The sequence below is a fragment of the Coffea arabica genome, chromosome 2c (assembly GCF_036785885.1).
Source record: "Coffea arabica cultivar ET-39 chromosome 2c, Coffea Arabica ET-39 HiFi, whole genome shotgun sequence".
Taxonomy (NCBI): domain Eukaryota; kingdom Viridiplantae; phylum Streptophyta; class Magnoliopsida; order Gentianales; family Rubiaceae; genus Coffea; species Coffea arabica.
Genome location: NC_092312.1, coordinates 60,933,903 through 60,950,586, shown reverse-complemented (window position 1 = coordinate 60,950,586; position 16,684 = coordinate 60,933,903). Strand labels below are relative to the sequence as shown.

General features: G+C 37.2%; 1 protein-coding gene across 2 annotated transcripts; it reads left to right on the top strand.

Moving 5' to 3' along the window:
• The first annotated feature begins 213 nt into the window (after positions 1-213).
• LOC113727401 (DExH-box ATP-dependent RNA helicase DExH3) lies at positions 214-16,401 on the top strand. Of its 2 annotated transcripts, XM_027251548.2 has the most exons (19): positions 214-654; positions 1,000-1,154; positions 1,268-1,355; positions 1,436-1,672; positions 2,424-2,519; positions 2,943-3,131; positions 3,269-3,428; positions 3,529-3,659; positions 4,154-4,324; positions 5,406-5,678; positions 8,577-8,771; positions 9,416-9,619; positions 10,436-10,505; positions 10,599-10,747; positions 12,414-12,722; positions 12,803-12,862; positions 14,580-14,732; positions 14,821-14,931; positions 15,419-16,401. In XM_027251548.2, the coding sequence occupies exons 1-19, from the start codon at positions 355-357 to the stop codon at positions 15,878-15,880; spliced, it is 3,513 nt and encodes a 1,170-aa protein (XP_027107349.2). In that variant the 5' UTR covers positions 214-354; the 3' UTR covers positions 15,881-16,401. The 2 variants fall into 2 exon arrangements, with proteins under 2 accessions (XP_027107349.2, XP_027107350.2); XM_027251549.2 differs by lacking the exon at positions 214-654 and having other exon boundaries at positions 1,131-1,154; positions 1,428-1,672.
• The last annotated feature ends 283 nt before the right edge of the window (positions 16,402-16,684 follow it).

The window sequence follows — 16,684 nt, the reverse complement described above, 5'->3', positions numbered from 1 at the left end:
AAATTAGTTTACAAATATATTTTTTTCTCATTTTTATTAGAAATTATAAAATTTGGTAAATTTGTTCGGGTAGACCCGGATCCGGATCCGAGACCCGCCGGATTCGGATCCGGAACATAGAATAAAAGACCCGTCGGATAAACGGGTCGGATCCGGATCCGGCATAGTAATTCGGCCCGTTGACAGCCCTAGATACTTCCCGTCCTCCATTTAGATTAGCAGACTCCGGAATCCTCACTTGTCCGCTCTAAAACGGAGGGAACAAAATAAAATAAAATAAAAACCGCCATGGCACCGAGAACTTGAATCCCATTTAAAACAAGAAGATTTTCATTTTTCTCCCTCCAAATTATAATGCATTCAAGGCTTGGGTTTATCTTAGCATCATGCTCCAAAAGAAGAATTAGGCTTAATACTTCTTCATCAACACCATCATTTCCACTCTTCTCTACTCTCTCATTATCCTTGCCGTTAGTATTACCGCCGGCGGCTGCTGGGGAGCGGTTAATTAGAAGAGTTTTAAGTATTTCTCTGTCCAATTTATTGTGCAATTCGGCCACTCTTGCCAGTGGGTCCCTAGGCCGGAGCTATTCTAGTTACGCCGTTGAACAGTTCTCTGATGACGAGTACGAATGCGATTACGACAACCAGCCGGTAATCTATACTTCTCGATAATCGAATGGAAAAGTTTTTTTTATTTCCCTTTGGTTTAATTTTGTTTGCATTAATTTGTGCGTGCTGTTTTGTCATTTTTTTCTACTTTAGTTTCGTTTGAATGGTTTCGTAATAAATGATGTTTTTCGTTTTCATTCATCGAACTTGTAGTAGAAATGGAGGAGAAGTTTGAATTTTACTAGTTGAATTTTTAGTGGTGCTATTAGTTACTGCTTGGAAAGGTTAAATGGCTTGTGATGGTTATGTGTGAATGTTCTTTTTGCTATCTGTATGATTGAAAATTGAGCTGGAGAATAATTAGTTTTAGGGCTATTGTTATTGTAGGCATCTTCGTCAGTGGCCAACATTGATGAATGGAAGTGGAAACTTAGTATGCTGTTGAGGAATGAAAAGGATCAAGAAATTGTGTCCAGAGATAAAAGGGACAGGAGAGACTTTGAGCAAATATCGAATTTGGCTAAACGCATGGGACTTTACTGGTAGAGAACTTTTTGCATTATCGTGCTTTTATTCTGTTTGGCTTTATTTTTTCCTGATTTTGTTTGAGATTTTTTTTTATTTTGTCTGGTGCAATGTTGACAACCATGTTCAGCGAAATATATGGCAAAGTTGTAGTTGCAAGCAAGGTGCCTCTCCCTAACTACAGGCCAGATCTTGATGATAAGCGACCTCAGAGGGAGGTATGTAATTACTTGTTGATTTTTTTTAGGATTTGCATTTATAAGCAGTTGATTATTCTTAATTTATTCAAGACTTGCAGGTCGTTATCCCATTGAGTTTACAGAGGAGAGTTGAGGGTCTGCTTCAGGAACATTTGGACCGATTGCAGCTAAGTTGTGTTAAAAGCGATGAAGCTTCAGGCGAAAGCAAATCCATGGATCAGGTTGAAGATGTGAATAATGAAGAAAATCCTGACTCCCTCCTTGATGGATCTGTCATGGAGAAGGTTCTCCAGAGACGGAGCTTGCGGATGCGTAACATGCAGAGGGCTTGGCAGGTATTTGGTGGTTACTTTCTATGTTTCTCTTACCTCTTTGGATGGCATTAGGCATGATTCTCAGAATTGCATGCAAGCAATTTGCACCAGCTCCTGAGTGACGTTCCATTAATTAAGTACTTGATAAAAACTAGTATTGCATTTATTGTTTACTTAGGTTGTTATTACTAAATATGTAGATGTCTGTTTTGTTCTCATCCATGTAAACTATCCACCCATGTCTTGAATGACTATTTGAAGCATTCAGCTTTTTCCTTGTTCACTGCCAGATATTCTTTGTATTGATTCATATATGTTTTAACCTCTTATAATGTGCGCATGCATACATATGGTGATGTATAGAAGAATGCATGTGCATGCATACATATATACCTTTCAAGTGCATATGCATGTATACTATCTTAGCATATTGCTTTTCATTGACACTTGGACATCATTATTGAGAATATAGTCACATTTTCTGATTGTTTTTCTAATCCAAAACTCCTTATTCCTGGTTTAGTTTTGACTTCTGTCTGATTAAAAGCTACTGGAGACTTAATCATGCTACAGTTCGCTGCATTATGGACAGAGTATCTTTGTTTTGCTAAATGTAATTTTTTTTGTGGAAGCGTTTTGTTCTATTGTACTGGATGCAAAAAGTTCTGAAAGTGATTGCAGATACTTTCAATGTATATCAATACTTGAGATTTTACTTCTTGATTTTTTTTTACTGGATTGTGCACTGAAGTAATTTTTTCTTTTGATGTAGGAATCACATGAAGGAAGAAAGATGCTGGATTTTCGGAAATCTCTCCCTGCATTCAGGGAGAAGGAAAGGCTGCTTCAATCTATTGCAAATAATCAGGTTCACCAGCAGAACTCGTACTTTTTAATTTGTTACTTACACTACAGAGTCTGTGTATTTCACTTTGAATGTTTAAAAAAACAAGCTTGCACAAAAGATAGGCTTCAACAATGTACCTCATCTAGTTTAGCATATGTGAAACTTCTAGTGTTTTAATAAGTTCTGTAACTTTGATGTATTGCCTGATATGTTGTAATATTTAAAAGAACTTATGTGCTGTCTACAGATGAAATATGATGTATCTTGTTTTCATCTATGCTTTTCAACCTTCTGTATCTAATGCCTAAACAGTACTTAAAGTTTCAAAAGATTTTTGTGTGCGGCTGTTTGGTCGTTTGTAAAGAGGATGGTTTCTTCCTTGGATGAATCATCACAATTATGAGTTCTATATGGAAGTTGATCCGCTTCCTTTCTGCTCTACAGGTGGTTGTGATATCTGGGGAGACTGGGTGTGGTAAGACCACCCAACTTCCTCAGTACATATTAGAGTCAGAAATAGAATCTGGTCGTGGAGCATTTTGTAGCATAATTTGCACACAGCCACGTAGAATATCTGCTATGGCTGTTGCAGAAAGAGTATCTACAGAAAGAGGAGAGCCTCTTGGTGAATCAGTAGGCCTTCTATTGCTCTTTTGCTTTAACTTTTCTTATGATTGACTGGGATTTGAAGTGTCCATTCACTAGATAGATAGTTCAACTTGGAAACTTCTTTATTTGAGCTACTGTCCTTCACAGAAATTTTTTGGTAGGTTGGTTTTAAAGTGAGGCTAGAGGGAATGAAGGGAAAAAACACACAACTTCTCTTTTGCACAAGTGGCATTTTACTCCGTCGGCTATTGAGTGACCACAACCTGAATGGTATTACTCATGTCTTCGTGGATGAAATTCATGAGCGTGGCATGAATGAAGGTTAGTATAGTTTTTTAAAGTTTTTCCCTATCTTCTCGAGTTTTTTCAGCAAAGCATCATATGCTGATTGTCATAGTCTTTTCTGCTATTTTGTTATCAGACTTCCTGTTGATTGTATTGAAGGATCTTCTTGTGCAACGTCGAGATTTAAGGTTGATTTTGATGAGTGCTACTCTAAATGCTGATCTGTTCTCCAGTTATTTTGGAGGAGCACCTATAATTCACATTCCGGTAAATTGTCAAGCTAAGTGGTATATCCTTATTGGGGTTTCCATATGGTATCAGAAGTTCCTGTTGTATCTTGCAGGATACAGTTTGTAGGTTTCTTAATCTTGGAATAAGTATCGAGTATGCTTTAGATTTCCTTCTCTAAACCACTAATCTGACTTATGGTGTGGCCAACAGAGTTTACTTATGCTTGGTTTTATTTGGGGCTGTTGTGAAATTCTTTGCAAAGTTGACCTTATCAACCAAATAATTTCTTTTTTGCTTTCTTCTCACATCCTTTGAATAAATTTGATAACTTGGTATTGTAGTTAAGGAAAAAAATTTGTCTGAGCTGGAGCACAATTTAGACCTTGAAATTATCCCCTTTCAATCTTTATATCTCCTGCGAAATTTAGTTAATGTTGTCTACACTGTGTGTTTCAATTTGGAAGAGTGTAAGCACTCCTCCAACCCTATCACCCCCGTCCCCTAAACACCTTTGTTGAAAATGAGTGTAGGGATTCACGTATCCCGTGAGAACTCACTTTCTGGAAGATGTACTGGAAATGACTGGATATAAGCTGACTTCATTCAACCAAATTGATGATTATGGCCAAGAGAAGGTATGGAAAACACAAAAGCAGCTAGCTCCACGAAAGAAGAAGAATCAGATAACATCTCTTGTTGAGGTAACAAACTCTGCTCGAGATATACTCTATAGAAAATCTTTGCTGCTTTTGCTTCCACACATATTTGATTTTTGGTTGAGTATTTGTTTCCCTTTGGTCATTGTATTTTCTTGTTTTGTACAAGTATTGTTTGTATAAATTTGAATGTTGAAGTTTTTAAGGGTTTTTTTTTGGCTGGCACATTCTTCTTTAATAAGGCTAAGTTACACAGAAACTTGAGTTAACAGATCTTCACATGTTGGTAAAATTTTTCAATCTCTGTATTATACACCCAGGTCATTTTTCCTTTTTTTTTGGGCTGAAAATGTTAGCCTTTTATGATGATTTGGAAGGCTTTTGCACTCTCACAACTTTTTCCATAGTAATAGTTGGATTCTTTTTCTTGTAACCCCATCTGATTTAATACAAGCTTAAATTTTTTATCAGATGAATGAGAAGGAATGTTATAACTTTACAAGTCAAAAATAATTTCTGTGAATAGTGTTGCTGAGCCATACGATAAGATGTGCATTAGAACAACTTAGTTCTTGATCCTGGGAGATTGTAGTTACACAGAGACCATTTGACGAACTTTTCTCTTTTGGAAAAATTTGAAATTGTTGCAAGGAATACAAAAGATTGTGAATCTGATTAGTTCATTTTACCAATTGTTTCTTCTGCATTGGGCTGGTATTCTTTTGTTGCTCATATCACGTGTATGTTGGCATACTTCCTGTAGCAAGGGGGAGGCGGTGGAAAGTTAAAGCTCATATCTTAATTGAAGGCCATTTCCCTAATAGGGTAACTATTCCAATAATTATAAATGCTACTACTGGTTTGAGCGAAGAAATTTGTCTTTCTTGAAGTGCATACCTCATCTAAGGTAGTAACTGGACAAAATTGGTGGACCAAATCTTTTCTGGGACCACCATATTTGCTGTATGTTATTATCTTGTTATAAGAACTACCTCTTTCAATCCTGCTTAAATGTAACTTTCTTTAATCTTCACTGGTAGACAACAACTATTCAAAGAGTGCAGGTCACATGCATTGGACCTACAAAGAGTAATGTTCATATGTGAGCTTTTGAATCTTTTCACAGGATGCTCTGAATAACTCAAACTTTGAGAATTATAGTGCCAGAGCACGTGATTCACTCTCATGTTGGACACCTGATTGTACTGGGTTCAATCTTATAGAGGCTGTTTTATGCCATATATGTCGGAAGGAACGACCTGGTGCTGTGCTGGTATTTATGACTGGTTGGGAGGATATTAGTTGCTTGAGGGATCAAATTAAAGCTCATCCACTGTTAGGTGACCCTAACAGGGTGCTTCTACTTACATGTCATGGTTCAATGGCAACCGCTGAACAGGTGCTGCATTTTCTTTGAGTTCCTTTTTCTTGTACTGATCTTACCATGCTGATGATCATTGTTACCATAGATATTTTGTTTTCCTAAAGTATTTTATTCTTGTTATCATTTATTTGCTGTTGTCACTACTCACTAGCTTTAATATCAATGTGTTATATAGATAGTTCTTTGTTTTACCTGCCTCAATGTGCTGGAAGAGGGCTTTAATTTCCCAACGTATTGAAGTTGTTGAATCTCATATTCTTTTCTAAGATATTGCTTTTCCTTGCTGCCTTTTTCTTTTGCATGCCAAAGTGGTATGGTTGACTTATGTTGATATGAATATGCTCCATTTGGATATCAATGGATTAATAAGTTTATCTCAAACATTCATTTTTGGTACTATCGAAGACTAATTTGCTCTTCCAAGTTTCTTACGTATCCCATCAATTTTCTTTTGCAAGCTTCGTATTCCTTTTCTTAGATACAGGTGGAAAGAAAAAGAGAAGTTCACTTCAGCACCTACTTCATCATTTGTGTCCAATCCAGTATTTGCTTTTGGATAGATTCAGAATAGTTTTTTCCCCCTTTAGTAGATTTAGGATTAGTCTATGTTGTCTTCACTTCAGTTTTCTTCTTGCTTTACTTGCTCCGAAAATGTAGATTAAGGTTGACTTTTGCTTAGACTTCCAGTGGTTCATATGCATCAGCAGTCTATTGGTATTCTTGTTTCAGGAATAATATCATAGAGCTCTAATACTCTTTTGTCATGTAGCATGATTTGTGCTAAGGCTAGCTTGCACATACAGTGATATGATATAATCAGCAATTTTTTGCCAGCTTCTGGTGGTATCCAAATCCTTCTACATACACCTGCTTTCTTAAGATTCCATTTTTGGACCTCTTTTCCATTTAAGTGAGTGAGAACATTTTGAGTCTCACTCAACTGCATAGGATTTGTGCATTCAAGTATGATCATGACCCTTTTGTGGAAGCAATAATTTCCCTATGCTAGCATCTACTTCATGTGGCACTGCTCAATTCAACTAGCTATAGGTCGAGATTCACCCAACTGTTTCACGTCTTGTGAAAATTGATAGCGCTATACTCGACATTTCATGTAATTTTCAGTCACCCTTGTGCCTAAGACCACCATCTGGAAGTTTTGCCTCAAGATGATGAACCTAGTGTTAGGGAACATACTTGAACTCTCACAAGCATCATCAGAACGCCAGGCCTTTGTCTCCAATATTCTGTATGTACTGTTCTTCACACTGGTTCTCTGTGCCCCTCTAGGAAGGCCAGAATGCTTGCTTGCTTCGAGCACTGAGGCCTGCTTGAACGGTTGAGGAACAATTCTTTTGCTTGAAACTTGCGATGGTGCCTGTCCTACCTAGGCATCAGTTGCATTTGCCTTGCCTTAGAAGTGAAGCAGCCTTAGAAGGGAAGCATTCTTTCCATGGTTCATTTGTACCTTCTGCATGATATGGTCAACATTGCTAAAGCTCCCAACTACCAATGTCCAAAGCTTAACATCTCAAATACCATGCACCCTTTATAGCAGTGCAAGCTCCATGGCAAGGCTAGATCTCAATTCTTCTGCAATGAGTTAGGATACACCACCTGGTGTGCCTTTATTGCTCAAAACATTAGTGATATAAGGTTGTTGATTGCTAGATGGTTAGGCTACTGGTTTCCGTGCCTTAAACTACAGTTCTTGGAGATTGCCCAGAGCAGTCTTGTGTAGTGCTGTTTATTCTGGTTCATCAACGAACATGGAGAATAATGGTACTCCTCTCGTAGCCTAAGCTGACCTTTGGATTTACAGCAATATGTTGCTGACAATTGACCAATAAGCAAGAGGGAAGCTGATGGCCCATATACCAAGAGTGCCTCCCCAATTTCTGTCTTATTAAGAAGTATCCCAAGTCCAATCAGTAGGCGGTAATTTGTGAATCCTGCAAATAAGTTACCTTCAGACTTCTCTATCTCCTTTCTGAATCCACCAAATCTTATGTTCATATGATTCTCCTAGACTGACTTGTAAGCTCAAGGGCACACTAAAGTAGACAAGTATATGGCATGTCCCAGCATCTTTCGTCTTGTTGTCACTCAATTATCATTTTTTAACTTGATGAGGCGCCTTATCTAGACACCAAGGGTCGTATCTCTCAAATATCACATCAAAATTGAATTTTGACTTCACAAGCTGCAGACAGCAAAATTCTTCCTGTCTTGTTTTTTACTGGTCCTCTTGGCAGTTCTAGCCAGCCTTAGCCAGTTGGCTGCCACAGGTGTTGCCCATTAGCTAGAGTGGTCCTAATGAATGTAGGATACAAATGGCTTAATATAATTGGATACTGGATTGAATTAACTGAATCCAGTTACATCCACTATACAAACGGATGTCATTGGATTGGGCCCAATTTTATAACGATTAAACCATGATCCATTCTCTCATCCTCTTATCAGTTATAATGTGCCACCTCAATTTCTTAATCTTTGATTCTTTTTCTTCTTTCTGTCCTTCTTATGACTGAAAACTTAACTGCACATGGTCCACCACCACCACTTGACAGAAAGCGTGAGCTTTTCATATGGAGTTTGATCTCCTTGCAGTGTGTTGTTCGTCATACACTGTACTCTTTTTTTTCCTTCCATTTTCTTGGACTCTTCTATTTCTTGGCTTTTAGAAGACTTTTCTATCATTGTTGATGGTTATTCTCAAGTTGTTGGATGGATCTGTTTAATTCAAGTGTAACACCCTGTTCAGCTAATGTGTAATGCCATACATTCACTTTTGGAAATGACACTGTCTTCTGAGTTTTTCCTATTTTATATTTTTTAGTTTTGTTTGCTTTTACTCTGTATTTTTATAGTCCATTATCATTTTGTTGACAAGGTGATATTTATCTACAGAAACTCATATTTGAGAAGCCACCTCCAAATGTTCGTAAAATTGTACTTGCTACTAATATGGCTGAGGCTAGTATTACAATCAATGACATAGTTTTTGTGGTTGATTGCGGAAAAGCAAAGGAGACTACCTATGACGCACTGAATAACACTCCTTGTTTACTGCCTTCGTGGATATCCCAGGCTTCTGCTCGGCAAGTGAGTTCATTACTCCAATTTTTTGCTTCACTCCAAATCTAGTTACCATTCCTCGAATATTCCTATTTTTGCTGATGCTATAAAGTTCTCATTCCTTTGTATCTTTTGTATCAGGATCAGTATTTATGTTTTTGTTGATTTTGATATATTGGGGAGTGTCTATATTGTTTCTTATGTTTTTGTTTTGGCAATCCAAGTGAAGATTGCTTGTAGAACATTGTAAGCCTATATTATTTGCAAGTGCTCAGGCGTTCAGAGAAGTTTTTTGGTTGTTCTCATAAAAGCATAAAATAGCAATGCTTGGGATCAAGAACAACCTTTTTTTTTCCTCTGTTTTATGTATTTAGTTAACATGTTTTTTGCTCTTGTATTTTCATTTTTTTAAATGTTTATCATTGAACAGTAGAATGAACTATTTAATATATTTATTTACTTTTTTTACCCCATGATCAAATGCTGACTAGGGAATCCGAAGTCTAATTGGTCCTTAAAGAAGATCTCCTCTTCTGTTCGATTTCCTTTTGCTTATCTCCTTTAGTTGGATGATTATACTTAATCAAAAAGCAAGCTTCATGTGAAACTTAATAATATCTTTGGTTTTATCTGCTTATACAAAGGAGGTCATTATTATTTCTTGGTTGCAGAGAAGGGGTAGAGCTGGTCGTGTGCAGCCGGGTGAGTGCTACCATCTGTACCCACGGTGTGTTTTTGAAGCTTTTGCTGAATACCAACTTCCTGAATTGTTGAGAACTCCTTTAAATTCTCTCTGCTTACAAATCAAAAGTTTGCAAGTTCGAAGTATAGGAGAATTTCTTTCATCTGCCCTTCAGCCTCCTAAACCTTTGGCGGTAAGCTTTTCCCATTTTGTTCACATCCTCGCTCCCCACTTTCTTCCGAGCTGCTTCGAAGATGGTTGAGCAATGTTATGTGGATATACATTTCTATCTTTTCCAGATTTAAGCAATTAAAATGACTCTTTCATGTTAAGTTTGAGTTTCAAATCCTAGAGTGTGTTTGGATAAAAACTCAAACTCAAACTCTTTCATGTTTGGATTGTAAGTTATTTGACCATTACAATTTCCAATAAACCTTTTTATCTTCCCAATTACCTTTTTATCTCACATACATCACATCACAAAAAGTGCTACAGTAAAAATATCTCAAATAACTTACAATCCAAACACACTACTTTATCTTTTTCTCATCTGAATTGAATCAACAATGTAGTCTAAACAGGATACACATACTTGTAAACATATATGTAAAAAAATGTCTCAAAAATTTGAATAGACACTTTAATGTAGGGCATTTCGTAGAAGCAGAATCTCTTCAGCGATAGAATTCTTTTAGTGTCCAGAGGAATTAAAGAAATGAATAAGTTTAGGTTTCAAGTTTGTGAGTTAGCTGAGTAATGAATTCCACTTGGCCACTGTTTCAGTGATGAATTTAATTTGATGGTATCTTCAGGTTAACCTGTATGATTTTGATAAATGAGTATCAGGGCTTACAGATTATCTGGCTTAAAAGAAGTGTCTGAGAGTTCTGCTGATGGTTTTATATGTTCATACTTTACATATCTGTAGGTACAATGAATACCGTTTAGTTTGTTCTGGTCAAATAGGTTGTTGTTTCTTTAATCAAATGCACATCTCAATGTCTTGCAGGTGCAAAATGCTGTTGGGTTTTTAAAGATGATTGGTGCATTAGATGAAAGTGAAAATCTTACAAATCTTGGTATGGTATTTTGACTAAATTGATGTTCAATACGCCTAACCTCTTGTATCATACCAGGCTTCTTATGAAACTACATATTCCTTGCTCATTCAGGGGAGTTTTTATCGGTGCTTCCTGTGGATCCAAAGCTTGGGAAGATGCTGATTATGGGTGCTGTTTTTCGTTGTTTTGATCCAGTTTTGACAATTGTGGCTGGCCTTAGTGTCAGGGATCCTTTCCTTTTGCCTCAAGACAAAAAGGATGTGGGTACAAGACTGAAAATAGTTTCATTCAATGCTTTAAAATGCCTTTTGCTTTCTTTTTTGATATTCTTATTTTCTACTAGCTTTGGTAGAAATGGAGATGTGGTACATATGATGCCATTTTCTTGTATGAGCGACTTAGTGCAAAAGAAAAGAATAAGAGGGGAATCAGAATGGATTAAAGAATGGAATCAGAAATGGATATGTGGCACATATGATGCCAGTTTTCTTGTATGAGTGACTTTGTGCAAAAGAAAAGAATAAGATGTTTCAAAGTACACAGGAAATCTTAAGTCAAGTTTGCTTAGCAAGGCATACCCATATGGTCCCTTTTCAAGATACTTCTTAAAATTATGCCTCGAAACTTAAATATCTTCATCTTCAAAAAAAAAAAAAATCTTTTATTTTTCACCTGTTTATGGCATACGAATATCATGAGTTTATTTAAGGACACATGAGAGTATTTAGCTGATGTTATGGGAATTATTTAAGGACATATGAGAGTATTTAGCTGATGTTATGGGAACTTTGTTGATTTATTTGGAATCCCTAGAATTTCTTCTTGTGCTGATTGCATTTGCTAAAGTGAGGATCAAAGCTATATTAGATGCCATTTCTTTTCACTACATAAGTTTGGGTCCCTCATTTTCACCACCTGATGTGGATTATATGCTTGTAAAGTAGCATTTATTCAACCACCACTTGTACTTTCGCAACATCTCTTTTTTATCCACATTTATCATTTCACTAATTGCTTCAACGTGTTAGGCCTTTTAGTAGATTGTTTGAACTTCGAATGCAATTTCACATCATTCAATTAGCAAATTCATCCTGACAATGGCAATTAAGCATCAAAACCTGTGCAGTTCATCTTTACGAAGATCAGCTTATCCTAGCTTTTGTATGATGTTATTCTCCTGACTCCAACAGTCAAGAATATGGAATACCAAAGCTCAGCCTGACTGGCCATTAATGGTCATGTCCTTTACTTCTGAACCTATATAAATGGATGTAAACATGTTTGTGGAGATTTGTAAGTATTGGTTAAAAAATCGAGCACTATTTGAGAGAATGAATTAAGATTCTTTGTGAATTTTCAGCAAGACCATACAAAGTAGAGGTTAAACATGTGAAGTTATGATTATTATTCACAGGATTAGAGAAATTAAAAATCCTGAAGTCACTCGAATAAGAAAATCAAAAGCACTAGTTGTCATGTAGGTAAAAGTATTTGCTTTGAACATGATGAATTCATAAATTCTATCAAGTGCCTGACCTAAACTATTGGTATAAGGGATTTGTATAGTTAGATAATGCTTTGATGGTTGTGCAAGTTCAACCCTTAGGTTTTTTGACAGAATGAATCCTGTTGCCCTCAAAGTTTGAGGGTCACAATGCATTTCTTTGCACGTGTTGCTGTGTTGTTTTGTGGAATCATACCAAGAATCCTGTTAAGCATGCCTTGTAGAGTTGTACTGATTGCCAATGGTATACATTGTTAGGTTGAGCAATTTAATTCTTGCTCTATTTTCTTGAAAAAACTGCTCGGTATTTTGCAGACCCACATTTCTAATAGTTTCTCTATAATTTGTCTGACTGTATGGAGCCTTGAATCATACTTGGTAGGAATATTTGTAGGCTAAACATGTTCCTCTTTCTAATGCAGTTGGCAGGGACAGCTAAGTCAAGATTCTCCGTTAAAGACTATAGCGACCATATGGCTCTTGTCCGTGCATATGAAGGATGGAAGGATGCGGAGAGAGAAGGATCTGCATATGAGTACTGTTGGAGGAACTTCCTCTCTGTCCAGACTCTTCAAGCCATCCATTCTCTTCGGAAGCAGTTCAGCTTTATTTTGAAAGACGCTGGATTGTTGGATGCGGATGCAGCAACAAACAATAAATTAAGTCATAATCAATCATTGGTCCGGGCAGTTATATGCTCTGGCTTGTTTCCTGGAGTTGCATCTGTAGTGGTAAGGTGACTCTGTTTGCTAATTTGATGTTTTAACAAATACAATTGATTAAGTCATTCGCTCCTTATTCTTCATTTCAGCACAGGGAGACGTCAATGTCTTTCAAGACAATGGATGATGGTCAGGTCTTACTATATGCGGTATGTTTTAAAGACACACACATAACTGATATCTAGGGAATGCATGTAATGATTTCTTTGGTACTTAAATGTCTGGGAGGAATTGTTCATGCATGATTCTAAATCGCACAAAACTGTTGGTGAAACTCAGAAAATATCTATTCTCATATTGTGCTTCTTATTCTGGCAAACTGAGACAGTATGCTACTGTGAGGAGAAGACTAACTCTCTACTAGGTTTGGATCAACACTTTCAATGTTTAACTGAATGCTAATAGCTGGTGTTGGGGTGCACCAATTATCACAGAAGATGATTGTGTTAGCATAATTTACCCAAGCATAGATAAATTTTACCTCCCCCCCCCCCCCCCCCCTTTTTCTTCCTGTACTGCAATTTTGTTGAATTACCAATTAGACAAGCTTGTTCATGATACCAAAAGATAGTTGGCTGACAACCAAGGGAAAAATTAGCATGAACAAGTAATACTCTACCAGGCAGCATCTTTGATTATAAAACATCTATTCATGCCTGTCCATGAAATTCTTTTGTGCAATTACTGATCAAATTGTGCTCTGTTTGCTTCAATCCTGAAGAGTTTTGAGTTTTGAAGAATGCCTACTAGTAAGAGTAACAGCAAAGCAAGTTTGCCATCCATTATTCTTACAGGTTTCTGATTCTTAAACATCAGTTGATGTACCCAGTTGAGGTCTTCCTGTCTGATTCTCGTCTTGTTGCTTGGTAAATGAAGTTATTACATTATAATGGAGCCAAGAAATAAGGGAAAAATAAGAAGGCCATGGAAAATGGAATTAACAAAAAGAAGAGGAAAAAAAAAGAGGAGAGGATATTGAAAGAAACAAAATATTGGATTGCAGCATTTCAAAGCAAGAAACAAACTAAATCCTAAAGTGGCTGACTTGCTTTTCTCCCATGTACTGCACTACTATCCTGGACAATATATTTCATGTCTCCTTTTCTTTTGTATATTGTGGTCATTTGATATAACTTTGCCAAAAAAAAAAAGAAAAAAAAAAAACCTCTGAATGTCTCTCTTCCAATGTGAACCTACCTTTCTTCCAATTTTCCTTTCTGACACTCATGGAAGGGACACGTAAAACTTTGCTGTACCAGTGCAACTAGCCATTTGCCATTTGCAACTAGCCTTTTAACTTGTGCAGTTCTCTAGTTTATCATTTGAAACGGTATCAGATTATATGATGGAACAACTTCCTCTTCATTTGACTCAAGTGTATTCATCAAATGTTTTCCTCTGAATTTGATCTACAGTGATACAACTTGCAGTGTCCTAAAGTATCCATTATTAACATAAGAGGATTCTGTGTTTTTAACATATTTATGAAAGAATTGCATGAACTTGGAGGCTGGATTCAAATGAAGTGAAGAAGAATGTCTGGCAGTATAGACTTGGCTGCAGATCATAGGTCTGTTATGACAACACATAAAGGGAGAGCGGTTGCCTTATGCTGCAGTTTAGCTTGGTCTGCGCTTTGAAAGCTGATATGACTTAGTTTAATACTTGGATTATCACAACATTAAGGGCATAGTGCGGCTAGTGTCAGTTTGTAGCTGTGTCAGGCCATAGTTTTTTGTTAGTGTCATATATGGGTACAATTAATTATTTGATTTCAGTATTCAAGTCATGTTTGTGCCCTGCAATGGAGTATTGCTTGCTTTCTAGCTTCTCCCTTTGGCTAGTGACATCTATGGTTTTGTGCAGAATTCTGTGAATGCCCGCTATCAAACAATACCGTATCCATGGTTGGTTTTTGGTGAAAAAGTGAAGGTGAATACTGTTTTCTTACGTGATTCCACTGGAGTATCTGATTCAATCTTGATCCTTTTTGGTGGTGCCCTCAACTGTGGAACTCTGGTAGCTCTCTTCTTCAGCTGATGATTTGGTATATTTGGATTCCAATGATTTCTATTTTTAGTAATCTTTCTCGTACTTGCGGTTTTAGGCTGGACAATTGAAGATGTTAGAAGGATATATTGAGTTTTTTATGGATCCTAGCTTGGCTGAGTGCTACCTGAAGCTGAAGGAGGAGATGGAAAACCTTCTGCGGAAGAAGGTGAACTTTTTATTAGTCCTTACATTTTCCCTTTCTTCAACATTACTTGAGTATGAAACCTGTACTTGAATGGTGAGGTTGGCTGCTGCAAACTGACTTTCTAGTGGGAGAGATAGATATACTACAGTATGGCTCTTGCCAGGATTTATAATAGCAAGATTAACTTTTAGCCGAAAACGTTTACCATTTCCTGACCTTTTAGCAGCAAGAACCTTGTGTAACACATTTGTTGTCTAAAATATCATAATCATGAAGAGTGCAAGTGCTTGCAGTTTCAAGAGCTAAGCAAATTGTGATCAACCCCTCTGTACAGAATTAAATGTCATTTCATTGAAAGTTGTATTTGTCTCGCGTGACAGTTTAACTGACGGGATCACTGATATCACTTATCAGCACTGGTTGTTCTGACTCCTGTTCTTTCTGTACATTAAGTTTGTATTATGATAGCTTTCCAATGGAATGACTGCTTTGCTGTTTACAAATGCAGTTTCAAGATCCTAGTCTTGATATCCATAAAGAGGGGAAATACCTCATGCTTGCTGTACAAGAATTGGTGTCGGGAGATCAGTCTGAGGGGAGATTTGTTTTTGGTCGTGAAAGCAAGCGGGTGAAAGAGTCCACTGACAATGACAGATTTACAAGAGATGGGATGAACCCCAAGAGCCTGCTACAAACTCTGTTGATGAGGGCTGGTCACTCTCCTCCTAAATATAAAATCAAGCACCTCAAGACAAATGAATTTAGGGCATTGGTAGAGTTCAAGGGAATGCAGTTTGTGGGTAAACCAAAGAGAAGCAAAGCACTTGCAGAGAGGGATGCCGCTGTTGAGGCATTGGCTTGGTTGACACACACCGACAAAAAGCATGATGAAGATGACAAGTCTCAGCCTGACGTCACTGACAACATGCTAAAACTTCTTGGCAAAAGGAGGAGGTCCAAAAGACGTTGAATTTGGTGTGGTTTTGATGTCTTTTAACTGCTATGCTGCTGTAGAGTGATAACTGCATAGCCTCAGCATGCTGAGGATAGCACAACAAAACCTGTTGAAATTTTGTCAAAAGTGCGAGTGGCCATTGGAAGAATGAACATTCAAATCCCTTTGGCTGCTGCTTCCGCGCTATCAAGTGAAGGGTTGATTGAAGCGCTTTATGTTGCTTGCACTATTCATTGGTACTTGGGATACTATTGGATAGTGAATATAATGGCTTCAACAGGTACAAGGTAGGAAAATTCTGCTGTCCTATAGTGATTAAATGGTTCCGCATCCATGAGAGGGGCATTGTTGTACATAGGCCAAGTTCATTTTGGTAGCTTGTAATAGAGTGGCTGTATATTTACGGCTCGACAAGCAAATTTGAGGGCAGATGCAGGGAAAGCTTTTAGGTATTTCTATAGTTAGGCTGCATTTTAAGTAAAGAATACTATGATTGAAATTTTATGCAAATAATAGCGAGCAGTTTAATTCCACAATGGCTTAGATTTGTGTATGCTATTACCAATAATAGACCATGTGTGTGAACGGGGAAAGGTCATATTTTGTTTCATCACTGTGGGGCAGAGCCAAGTTTTTTGGTTGGGGGACAATGGATCACAAGATGCATCCCGAGGGAAGGAGGACCTAGAACCTCTAACTTCTGCAGTTATATTTTAACTACTAGATCAAAGTGTCCGTGGCAGTTACAAATATAAGTTGACTATTTGGTTTTAAAGTTTGACAATAATCATATCTAAAAGCTTTGAGCCAAAAGTACAC